Source organism: Podarcis pityusensis (genome assembly GCF_964106645.2).
Source record: "Podarcis pityusensis genome assembly, chromosome: 13".
NCBI classification, from domain to species: Eukaryota; Metazoa; Chordata; class Lepidosauria; order Squamata; family Lacertidae; genus Podarcis; species Podarcis pityusensis.
The window spans coordinates 12852111-12865024 of NC_138038.1; the positions used below are offsets into that span (position 1 = coordinate 12852111).

The window sequence follows — 12914 nt, forward strand, 5'->3', positions numbered from 1 at the left end:
CCATTTTTCAACGTGACATCTAAAAACCACCCTCCCAAGCTGCTCACATTTCCTCATGTACATACACAGAGGCATCACTTCCTCTCCATACTCGCTTTAACTAAAACCACATCATTTCCCTAGCTGACCCATGCGATATTAATATATTTGCTTCCATCTCACATACTTACATCATTCAAAGATGCACTGGTATTGCATCTTTCCTCCACAGAGCTCAAGGCGCTATGCCTCATTTTATCCTCTCAAAAACTCAGTAAGGCTGTGATAGTGATTCACCTGTTCATGCACCTTTCCTTTTTCTGTCAGTTACTGTCTTGTGTGAAGCATCTTCCTGAGTAGAAAGCCCATGTTGGTTGCCTGGTTTGTGTCAACATTGGAAAAGGACTTTTGGTTTCTTGTTGTTGGCATGTGTCTGCTTCCAGAGACAAAGGAGTGTGTCTCTTGGGTGTGTGTGTGTGTGTGTGTGTGTGTGTGTAGCTAAACTGCTGGAGAATCACAGCACCTGCTGTGGCTGCAGATACCCGGAACTCATACCCACTGCCTCTTGTGTTGCTTTTGCTGTGTTAGCAGCACCCAAGGGACCTCCCCGGGGCTTGACTCTGCCTGGGCAGGGTGTCTGGAGGTCCTGGGCTGCTCAGACGACAAGACCTCCCTTCTCAGCCTCGCTGACGTGGTCCAAATGAAAGCAGAGCCACACGTTTGGCACCAGCTTGGCTGCAGGTGTTGCCGGAAGGAGGCGTACAAGACCCCATCCAACCATCTTAGTGTTAGTTTCTGTTTGCCACTGAGCAGCTGCTTTTGGAGTCACAAGACTCTGTTTACATTCCAGGGATTCCAGGCTATTGGAAGTCTCACGGGAGAAGGGATGTGACGTTAGTGGTGTCCTCTTTACAATGTAGCCCAAACCTCTCGTCTCTTCCCTGTGCTGGGACCTCTGCTGAAGAATGTGCCTTGGAGCCTCATCAAAGGCTCTGGTCATTAAACACGTCGGGAGGCAATTCTGAAGGCTCGGCTAGGAGGAAGATGAGGCTTTATCAGCTTGGCCGAGTGCAGATTCCGACACTTAGGGCCTCCACTCTGGATTTGTGTAGGGTCTACTACTCCCTTACCCTTTTCTTCTCCCGAAGATGTCCCACAAGACAGTGGGCATGGATTTTTGCTGCCAAAGCCTTTCTCACAAATGACCATAGCCGCAAGGCAGTAGAGATTTAGGATCAGAGTTTTCCTTCTCCTAGAGGGGTTACCTTCCCTGGTCGACGAGCCCCATCTGTCACTCATTTCCCTCGACATCATGTGCAGTCACTGTCTTCTTGACCGCTGGACCCACGATTGGTCTCGTTTCCTCAATCCGCCGGAGCCTGTCTTTGCAGGCAGGGGATAGACAAGTCCCTAACCCATCAATGGTTTAAGACTGCCCTCACCTGAGTTAGCCACCCACTCAAAGCTGTTTCCCTGATGCGGTCACTGTCGCATGCTCATAGCTTCTAGGTGCCACTGGTGAGAGCTCCCAAGTGCAGGGTAGGAACCAAAGGTGGACAAACAATGTCTCCCCTAACACCCAAACTTTGAAGGCAAAGGAAGCTGCAAAGAAACGAGAGGCCCCCGAGTTAGTTCCTTATTAAATTACTTTTTATTATCTGCATAGAAGATTAAAATGGAAAATAAAAATTCATCTCTGGAACCCATTGGCCTAGCATTAAAAAAGAAGGAGCAGAGAAGTGGTTTATTATTTGTAAGAAGGTCACTTTGCTTAGAGGGTGCTGGAATGTTTTATCCCAGAGGATTCAGCAGCTGTTTGGCACGTGGCGATTCAGGGGTAGCCTGTAAAGTGCGGAAGGCACAAGAACTCTGCTACAAAGTGCATTAATTTAAAAACAAAACAGAAAACCCCCCCACCCTTTCTTATCGCTTTTAGAATCAAAATTTCGTCTCCCTAGGAGTCCAAGTCCAACAAGTCTTACGCGTATCAAATGCTTGCTGCGCCCAAAGCAGCCAGGTATTTTGTCTGCAGAGGCCGGAAAGAGACAGAAATGAAAGGATTGGCTCCAGGTGGCAGCGGCAGATCGGCACAAGGAAGCCACTGCCTCCTTCCCACCTTTCTCTGTCGGAAATGTGATCCACAGCTGATGTCGCCAGAGCCCAGGTGATCCCTGATGGGTTGGACCTTCAGGCGAAAGGAGTTGTGTGACTAGCCAGGGCCTTCCTTTGCTCCAAAGCCTGCCTCTGTTCTTTTCCCAGCTGTCCTCTGGCCTGCCCCCTTAAGGGCTGTGGTCTGCCCCTCTTCAGGGAGAGGTCATTTGCAAAGGGAGGCCTGCAGCTTCTGCTGGTATTCCTCCCGGCGGACGCAGCGAGGACAGAAACTGGAATTTGCCTGGCAGCTGCTGTGGAAGACAGTCTTGCACACCTTGCACCTGTTGGGAAAAGAGGAGGTTAATCGCCGAAGCAATTCATGCAAACTGTAAGGGAGGGGAAAGAAGTACAGAAACCATTAAAGTGAGGGCGGGGTAGAGAACTCCCCTTGTCAAGAGCCGCATTCCCTCAAGCAGAATCTGTTGGGGGCCACATCCCACAGATGTGGGCAGGGCTGAAGTCAGTGGTGGGACCAGTCATTCCCCCACCCTCACCTTCTGACACCCAATTTTTCTTCTCTTCTCTCTTTCTTCCTCCACATCTAGCAAGCTGCCAAGGGAGGCACAGGTCAACAGAGCTCTGAACCGATCGCTTGCAGGTTTTTTAAACAAAATTATGCTTAGTTAAACATGTTAAATTAACTTAATTGGAAAGCTTGCAATTACCAGATAGGCTTAGGATTTAAATATGCAATGTGATGAATTAATATGTTTAAAGTTGAATGGTTAAGAAGGATGTCAAGTGATTAAGTTAAATTTTTAAGAGTTTAGGTTTTGGAAAACCGCTAAAATGATATACGCTGAAATTCAACCAGGGGGACACGAGGAAGTCACTTAATAATGTTATGAAGATCGGTTTATTTACCGTGGATACGTATGTATGTTTGTCTGTCTGTCTGTTTTTAAAAAAAAAATCTGGAAAATTAATTTGAAAATTTGAAAAAAACAAAAACAAAATTATGCTTAGGACTGCCGGCTACCACCCTCTCCATCCCCTGTCTCACCACCCCTTTTCAAGTCACCATGCTGGGCTTGTTTAAAAACCTCTCTGTGAATTGTGTGATCTGTTCAGTTCAGAACAAACTTCCACGCTTGCATTTGGCTTTTGGAAGAACCATCCCCCCCTGTTTGCAGCCAGCACGCAACACAGCCCTCGGACTTATTCTTCTCTTTTCCTCTGCTCAAAAGCAGACTGGTAACTTTGTGCCCCTGCGGCCGAACGGCTACGCAAGAGGAAGTGACCCCAGGCTGCCACCTGTGCAGGACAGCGATTCAGGAAGCGCCTGCTCCTCCTCGGAGCTATTGTCAGGAGAGCTCCAGGCACATCCTGCCTCCCTGGGGAAATAGCCTGATTCAGGCGACAGGAAACTGCATCAGCTCAGCAAGCAGGCACTCTTCCTGCCTCAGCACAAAGCCAGCGAGCAGAGGGCGGCAATCTTCTGTGAACCAGGCCTGCCGACGGCTCTCTTGTCTGCGCTGCCCCGCTGCTGCAGCCTTGTGAGATTGAGCTGGGGTGAGGGTAAAAGGAAGTAGGGTATTCAAAAGCTACTTTAAAGGAGGAACCGGGACCTGAATTCCTGTTCAGCGTTCTGACCGTCCCTGCCGAACAGAGATGAGGAAGACGTTCTCTTCCAGAAGCTGTTGGTCCACTGGCTGTGAAGGCTGCAGGGCCAACGTCATCCTGATGGCTACAGGTTGCTAAAAAATGGTGGATCTTCTCGCCACTGAAGCATTATCCCACCCCCCACCCCCCACCCCTGATTTTCAAAAACACTGCCCTCTTACAATAATAGGATTGGAAGAGATGTCATGGAACACCAGTTTGCCTGAAGATAATATACCTAAAGCATCCCCAATAAATGCCTTGCCAAGCCTTATTCCTCAGCTGCACCTTGAGCTCCAGGGCATGGGAGATAACACTGCAGGATGATTTTTTTGTTATTTTATTTATTTATTCATTGAATTTATATACCGTCCTATACCCGGGGGTCCGAGGGCGGTTCACAGAATAAAATCACAAAATACATAATAAAAATAAAAACAACAACCCAATACCCCCCCCCATTTTAATCATGTGTTTATATCTTTTTGGTGTATTTTAAATTTTGCATTATGTATGCTTTTACAGTTCTAAGTTGCTTTGGGGCATTTTTGTTGTAAGATACAGTGGTACCACTGCTTGCGAACAGGATCCATTCTGGAGGCCCGTTCACAACATGAAAAGCCCACAACCTGAAGCGCCGTATCTGCGCAGGTGCGCGGCGTGATTTGGCGCTTGTGTGCATGCGTGAGCAGCGAAACCCGGAAGTAACCCTTTCCAGTACTTCCGGGTCTCTGCGGGACGCAACCTGAAAAAACGTAACATGAAGCAAACGTAACATGAGGTATGACTGTATTATTATTATTAATAAATATTAATAAAGAAATACTTATTCTTCACCTCTCCCCCTCCATTGCAAAACAGGCAGTGTGGGGCAACAGTTAGTGTTGGACTATGGTCTGGGAAACCAGGATTCGAAACCCCATTCAGCCATGAAGGTCCCTGGGTGACCTTGGGCCAGCCACCATCTCTCAGCCTGACCAACCTCACAGGGTTGTCGTGAGGGTGAAGTGGGAAGGAGGGGAACCATCTACACCACCTCGAGCTCCTTGGAAGATAAAGGTGGTATAGGCACGTGACAAATACATGAATAAAAATGAACACAATCGCTTCTTTGAAAACTTGACTCCATATGATCAAGGTGTCTCCCCTGCCAATATGCAGTAATGGCAGCCAGAATCTTGTTAGCCCAGAAATGGAAACAAGAGGAAATACCGACGATAGAAGAATGGAGACTGAAATTGACAGACTATGCGGAATTGGATAAATTAACTGGGAAAATCAGATACACTAAAGACCAAAAGTTCATCGAAGACTGGGGAAAGTTCGTAGATTATCTGAAAAACATATGTGGCATGAACACAACGCTAGTGGGATTTCAAGAGGCACTGTAAAAATAGAGAAGTATTGTTAATATGAAATAGTGGGAGAAGGGAAGTATAATGGCAATACGAAAGAAGGGAATGTGTAACTAAAGTTATAAATACGGATGATTGTCAGAGACGCTGAAGGAAGTTCAAAAAAGAGACAATTGGATGTATTTTGGATAAAAATGTATAATTGTATGGAAAATCAATAAAATTTATTATTTTCCCCAAAAAAATAAAAAATGAAAACTTGACTCCAAAGCCAAGTTGGGGAAGAGAGGAAGAACACTCACCTGGTCGTCGTGTCAAATTCAAAGGGGAAGATGATGTCGTTCCTGTTGCAGATCTCGCAGATGAAGCCCCTCTGGGTGCACAGGTCGCAATTGTAGACGTGATGGGAGGCAAACTGAATTAGAGACTGGAGGAATGTCTCAAACACGCCGTCCGCTATCTAGGAACAGAGGAGGACTATTAATAATAATAATAAAAAATTATTTATATACCGCCCTCCACAGCCGAAACCGGGCTCAGAGCAGCTAACAGCAATAAAAGTAACACAGCATTCTAAAATTAATATTCTAAAATACCGTATTTTTTGCTCTATAAGACTAACTTTTTCCCTCCTAAAAAGTAAGGGGAAAATGTGTGTGCATCTTATGGAGCGAATGCAGGCTGCGCAGCTATCCCAGAAGCCAGAACAGCGATCCCTCTTGCTGTTCTGGCTTCTGAGATTCAGAATATTTTTTTTCTTGCTTTCCTCCTCCAAAAACTAGGTGCGTCTTGTGGTCTGGTGCGTCTTATAGAGCAAAAAATACGGCAATTCAAAATCAAATGGCAACCACTGGGCCAGAGTTCTACGAGGATCACCAAAGGAGGGGGTCAGACTGTGCCTTGGCCAAAGGCCTGGTGGAACAGCTCTGTCTTGCAGGCCCTGCGGAAAGATGTCAAGTCCCACAGGGCCCTAGTCTCTTGTGACAGAGCGTTCCACCAGATCGGGGCCACAGCCGAAAAAGCCCTGGCTCTGGTTGAGGCCAGCCTAACCTCTCTGTGGCCTGGGACCTCCAAAATGTTTTTATTTGAAGACCGTAAGGTCCTCCGTGGGACATATCAGGAGAGGCGGTCCCGTAGGTATTAGCAGGTGGGGAAGGGTGGTCGTAAAAGGGAAACCTTTATCTATGAGGCAGCTGTGAATACAGAGAGGCCAGGTGACTGACTCACACCTGAAGGTCTGACACAGATAACAAAGCATCTGCAACATGCAGGACAAAAGGGAAATTTGGCACATATTGGGGAGAGCACCAATGAGGTTCCATGCGAGCCCTTTAGACTCCAAAGCTGTTTTCAAAGCTCTCTCAAGGCAAAGGAATAAAAGCTTGCTTCTGAGCATGCTCAGACCAGTTTCTCTGTTTTGGTTCAGCACGCTGCATTCTAACGTGTGTAGGTTAAGGGGCGCCAGCCTTGGGCTGGGTCGTGGGGGAATCGTGGATAAAGTGGGGTACGTTTTCCTGAGGCAAACCCTCGTTTCAGAAGCTTCCTCTTTCCAGATCTCCTACCTGCCTGAGGTCAGCCACGCTGTATTTATGGGGACATTCCAGGAGGTAGTGCCGGTGATCGAGCCTTTGGAAAGGATACAAAAGAGAAGGAACAGTTTATTAAGAGCTTTTCCCATCTGCTGCCAAGAGCTGTATAGAAGCCATATAATCCCTATGCTCCTAATTGGCTTGCAAGGACAGGGCGATAGGGAAGGCCACACATTTTCATGCATGTCTACGGTCAACCTTCTTCGGCTGTTTCCCCCAGTCTCATTTCTCTGCATCTCCTGCTTCTACATTTGCCACAGATATAAAAAATGCTGTGAAAATGCTTTTTTAAAAAATGTTGTAAAGTATGTCTGGAATTTGCCATTAGCTCATCAGTGCCATCTAGTGTCAGATTTGTATAATGCACTTAAAATGTTGTAAAAAAGGAAAGGAAAGGTAAAGGACCCCTGGACGGTTAAGTCCAGTCAAAGGAGACTCTGGGGTTGCGGTGCTCATCTCACTTTTGAGGCCGAGGAAGCCTGCATTTGTTCACAACAGCTTTCCGGGTCATGTGGCCAGCATGACTAAACTGCTTCTGGTGCAATAGAACACCATGACGGAAACCAGAGCGCATGGAAATGCGGTTTACCTTCCTGCCACAGCGGTACCTATTTATCTACTTGCACTGGTGTGCTTTCGAACTGCTAGGTTGGCTAGAGCTAGGACCCTGTCACAGGGATTAGAACCGCCAACCTTCTGATCAGCAAACCCAAGAGGCTCAGTGGTTTAGACCACAGCGCCACCTGCGTCCCCTAGCTGAGTCCAAAGTTTCTAGGCTTCATGGGTTGAAGGACAGATTTTGTATAAGGTACAGCAATCCCCAAATCATATGCCAAGATGCACTAGGTAAAGGGACCCCTGACCATTAGGTCCAGTCGTGACCGACTCTGGGGTTGCGATGCTCATCTCGCTTTATTGGCCGAGGGAGCCGGCGTACAGCTTCCGGGTCATGTGGCCAGCATGACTAAGCCACTTCTGGCAAACCAGAGCAGCGCACGGAAATGCCGTTTACCTTCCCGCCGGAGCGGTACCTATTTATCTACTTGCACTTTGACGTGCTTTTGAACTGCTAGGTTGGCAGGAGCAGGGACTGAGCAACGGGAGCTCACCCCGTCGCGGGGATTCGAACCGCCAACCTTCTGATCGGAAAGTCCTAGGCTCTGTGGTTTAACCCGCAGCGCCACCCGCGTCCCTGTGGGTGCACTATTGTGCCGTGAAAAGGCTGAGACATTCCTTGGAAAACTAAACCACTATGTAGGATGAATCCCACCATTCTGTCCCTGTTGGAGTAGGGCACCTCCACTGAACCTCCTACATGAAACTTCTTCTCTCTTTGCCAGTGCAGAGGCAGTGAAATCTCTTTTAGGGATTGCCTTGATGCAGCCTGTGCCTTAGCAGACAGACTTGGGGGAATCCCCATAGCATCACCATTGCCCAGAAAGAAGAGGTCCACGACTGGGGAAGGTGAGGCATCAGAAGGCACTGGCAAGGAAGAGGTCTGCCCTTGGTTTTGGAGCCAGTCAATAATATATATTTGTTCAGCGGAAAGCTGAAGCATGCCTCTAATGCTAATCTGGATGCAAAAACTGTGCAGGTATCAAAAGTTTGGGGAAGAACAGTATTGACGGTACAGAATATAGCCTTTTTTTCTCAGTGAGGATTTTCTTTTTAAAAAATAACAAAATAGAAATGATACACAGCTCTGCTTATTTCCTCAACAGCAGTATGTTTAGGTTGTTCAACAGACATTTAAGCACATTCCAATTACCATATTTTTCACTCCAGACCACAAGACGCACCTAGTTTTTGGAAGAGGAAAACAAGAAAAAAAATATTCTGAATCTCAGAAGCCAGAACAGCAAGAGGGATCACTGCGCAATGAAAGCAGCAATCCCTCTTGTTGTTCTGGCTTCTGGGATAGCTGCACAGCCTGCATTTGCTCCATAAGACGCACAGACATTTCCCCTTACTTTTTAGGAGGGAAAAAGTGAGTCTTATAGAGCAAAAAATACGGTAGTTTGTTTTCAAAAGCATTGTTTAATTTGATGACGGAACAGTGCCCTGGATAAGTAACTTGCAAGCAGCAAATATTTGCAAGCAGCCTCAAGTCCACTCCTAAGAATCTTGTTCAACTGAGGACCAACTCAGCAAAAGAGGCTCTGCCCAAAATCTCATTCTCTCTTTGAAATCGTCACCTGGAGGGTTTATGGAGGGAGCGTTCCTTTTTTGAAATGTATGTAAAAAATGAAGCCAAGATCTTCAAGGGTCTGCACGGCATTTTCCACGCATGTTAGCTGCCTGCCCTTATCCAGTTAGGAACATGGACAACAGAGAATGGGTCAAAGGCCAAAATCTGTTTATGTATGGTACGGCCGCTGCAAGAACCCTCCTGGCCCAAAGATGGAAAACACAAGACATACCAACCATCCAGGAGTGGCAGGTGAAGCTGACAGAATATGCAGAGCTTGCCAAATTGTCAGGGAGGATCCGGGACCAGGAAGATCAAAGATACCAAAATAACTGGAGTAAATTTATTGAATATTTAAAGGAGAATTGTAAAGAGGTCAAGACACTAGCAGGATTGACTTAATACCTTCAATGTCTAATAGTACTATTGTGAGAATGATGTGCGTGATAGAAAGGGGTTAAATATACCAATTGCAGGGAGGGAGGGGAGTCGCGACTCGGCAGAGTCAAAGGGAATGTATGGCATTAATATGGTTTGTTGGAAAAGAATGTGTAAGGAAAACAATAAAAATTTACTTGGGGAAAGAAAAGAGGGTATGGGTCAAAGGCTTGGGGCCTGGAAGAAAGGGGGGGGGGAGAAGGTGGACCCCCTGTATAGTGAAGCCTCACCTCTTGCTGATCTCTTTCAGGGCTCCACTGCGACAAAGGACCAGGTAGTCACCAAGGAGTTTCAGCTGCTCCCGGCTCTTGTAGATGTGGCTCATGTGGTCCACATGGTCATAGAGAGTCTCATTCACTAGCTTCAAGTTGATCAAGGGCTGGCTATGAATTTGGGACAGGAACTTCAGAGCCTGGCGGCAGACCTAAGAGATGAAAACACCTGTAAGTGTCCTACGTTGGCATCTAGAGAAGCCAGCCAGAGGGGCTGCTTACAATTTCAGGCTAGCACCCTGGATATTTCACCATTATCAGTTCCGTTTATCTTCCTCTCAGCCATGACAAGCCCAGATTTTTTGCAAGTAAAGGTAAAGGTAAAGGGACCCCTGACCATTAGGTCCAGTCGTGGCCAACTCTGGGGTTGCTTTATTGGCCGAGGGAGCCGGGGTACAGCTTCCGGGTTATGTGGCCAGCATGACTAAGCCACTTCTGGCAAACCAGAGCAGTGCACGGAAACACTGTTTACCTTTCCGCCCGAGTGGTATCTATTTATCTACTTGCACTTCGATGTGCTTTCGAACTGCTAGTTTGGCAGGAGCAGGGACCGAGCAACGGGAGCTCACCCCGTCGCGGGGATTCAAACCGCCGACCTTCTGATTGGCAAGTCCTAGGCTCTGTGGCTTAACCCATAGCGCCACCAGCGTCCCTCAGAATCAGGACAAATAAGAAACTGTTTTAAGAATTTTAAGGTCTCAAATACAGAATATTCATAAATGCACACATATCTAAATGTATGAACCATGTGTCTGAAATAGTACGGAAGAGCAATCCTGAAGCCATTTTCACTCTCCCAATGATTTCAAATATTCTTCTGCAGTAAGGGAGGCAAATGGGGAAAGCTTTCCCATTGTCTTTTTGCTTGCAAATCCTGTCTTAAGGGCGTCTTTGTGTATGAATAGGGTGAGCCTGTGACCTGGGATTCAGGAACTAAAGTATTAACTATCACAAAAGAATGGCCAGGCTGCCCAGGTAATGCAATCAGCGACCATTATCAGGGTTCCTGGCAGACAGGATTTCTGCTGTAGACCACCTCCTTCTGTGATGTATGTGTGATATTTTAGGGGGGTGGTTGTGGGCTACAGGGTGGGCAATTTCAAAAGTCTATATAAGGGCTTGCGCACCATTTTTCAGGGTTCTCCTCCCTCCTGCATGTGGTGAGTGGGGACCCTGTTGCAACAGCTCCTTGAATAAAAATCAGGCTTAGTAGCTACTTTGCTTCTCAATATACTCTGGTTGGCCTCTGTTATTTTCTTCTACCAATAGGGAACCCACTTAAGGACTCTATATGGGCTCCGGAATACCCCATAAAGGAAAGGAAGCAGTTTTTATTATAACAAAATGAACAATGCACGAGCCACATCAGGAGTCAATCAGAGCACTGTACGCCCCCCCCCCCCGCCTCACCAGGGCTGTTGCCACCCCAGGCCTGTGCCCCCTATCCTCAAGTCGCCCAGACTTACCGGACGCCTGGTGAGATCCCAGTTGTGAATCAGCCGCGAAGGAATCACGGACTCTTCATCCCAGTGGCAGCTGTCACAATAGTAGAGGCCTGTGAATGCGCAAAGCTTCGGCTTCACGAAGGAAAAGCCAATCTGCCTGGAGCAGCCTGGAAAGAAAAGCAGAAACGGTAATGGCTGCCGGCCACAACAGCGACATTATATCTCCCCTGTCAGAGTGTCAGGCACTGGACTGAAAGGGGCGAGTTGGAGGAGGAATGGTGGAGGTCGCCCCCCACCCCTTCTCCTGAAGCTTCCAGAGGAGAGGAAGCCAGTACAGTGGACGCTTGGGTTGCAAATGTGATCCGTGCGGGATGCACGTTCGCAACCCACAGTGGCGCATCTGCGCACACGCGGGTTGCGATTCAGTGCTTCTGTGCATGCACAAAGTGCAATTTAGCACTTCTGTGCATGCGCAACTGCCGAAACCCGGAAGTAACCCGTTCCGGTACTTCCGGGTTTCGGCGGTCCGTAACCCAAAAAAACACAACCTGAAGCGTCTGTAACCCAAGGTATGACTGTATTGAATTACAGCAGTGGTTTGAGGAAGGTCACAGCTCCGAGACAGGCCAACAGAAGAGTTGCGAGGTGTTGGGAGAAGGGAGGGGGGGGAGACAGAGCCAGGGGAGACAGAAACAGAGCGGAACAGCTGACGCGTTATCACTGGATATTATTTCTGAGCCCCCTTCTCCCGGAACTTGACATTCATTGCGGGTGCAAGAGTAAAGGACTCGGAGACAATTAGCCCCTGGCGGCCACCGTAAGGGAAAGTGCTGTTGGAAGGAAGGGAGGCGGGAGGAGCTCAGCTGGAGCAACGCCGTTAAGGGAGGCAGATTGCATTCCTTGTCTCTTGGTGCGATGACTGAATAAACTCATTAGTAAGAACTTTTTGTTTTTCTCTGCTCCTTGCGGCCACCAGGGGAGGGAGAGAATTCCCCGGAGCCTGAAATAGAGACAGGATGTCTCAGGATACCAGTTGCTTGGAATCGCTAGAATCGGAGAGCGCCGTTGCACTTGGGTCCTGCTGGGCACCTGGTTGACCACTGTGGCAACAGATTGCTGGATAAAATGAGCCTTCGGCCTGATCTAGCAGGGCTCTTCTTATGCTAAGGGTTCCTAAGGATGCTACCCCTACATGGATCACTGCCTTGCCGTGGCGAAGGGGCTTGAATAACTCAGAGAAGCTATGAGCTATGCCATGCAGGACCACCCAAGATGGACAGGTCCTAGTGGAGAGTTTTGACCAAATGTGATCCACCTGGAGCAGGAACTGGCAAGCCACTCCAGTATCCCTGCCAAGAAAACTCCCTGGACAAAGACAGGAGTGCCTGGCGTGCTCTGGTCCATGGGGTCACGAAGAGTCGGACACGACTAAACAACAACAAGGATGCTACAAACTGGCCCTCGGCAATTTTGAGAGTCTTCTGTACAGTGGTACCTCGGGTTACATACGCTTCAGGTTACAGACTCCGCTAATGCAGAAATAGTACCTCGGGTTAAGAACTTTGCTTCAGGAGGAGAACAGAAATCGTGCTGTGGCAGTGTGGCAGCAGCAGGAGGCCCATTAACTAAAGTGGTGCTTCAGGTTAAGAACAGTTTCAGGTTAAGAACGGACCTCCAGAACGAATTAAGTACTGTATTTTTCGCTCTATAAGATACACCAGACCACAAGACGCACCTAGTTTTTGGCGGAGGAAAACAAGAAAAAATATATTCTGAATCACAGAAGCCAGAACAGCAAGAGGGATCACTGTGCAGTGAAAGCAGCAATCCCTCCTGCTGTTCTGGCTTCTGTGATAGCTGCGCAGCCTGCATTCACTCCATAAGACGCACACGCA

At 47.8% G+C, this 12914-nt stretch overlaps 1 protein-coding gene across 4 annotated transcripts in view; it reads right to left on the bottom strand.

Annotated features, from left to right (window-relative positions):
* Positions 1–1607: 1607 nt before the first annotated feature.
* The window catches only part of PLEKHM1 (pleckstrin homology and RUN domain containing M1), a 47447-nt gene continuing 36140 nt past the window's right edge, over positions 1608–12914 (bottom strand). For all 4 annotated transcript variants that reach the window (XM_080976560.1, XM_080976561.1, XM_080976562.1 and 1 more), the window contains 5 exons: positions 11041–11186; positions 9533–9726; positions 6650–6713; positions 5390–5547; positions 1608–2411 (listed from right to left, as the gene is read on the bottom strand). In XM_080976560.1, coding sequence (XP_080832686.1) covers positions 2294–2411; positions 5390–5547; positions 6650–6713; positions 9533–9726; positions 11041–11186 — 680 coding nt within the window. In that variant the 3' untranslated portion in view covers positions 1608–2293. The remainder of the gene's footprint in view (positions 2412–5389; positions 5548–6649; positions 6714–9532; positions 9727–11040; positions 11187–12914) is intronic.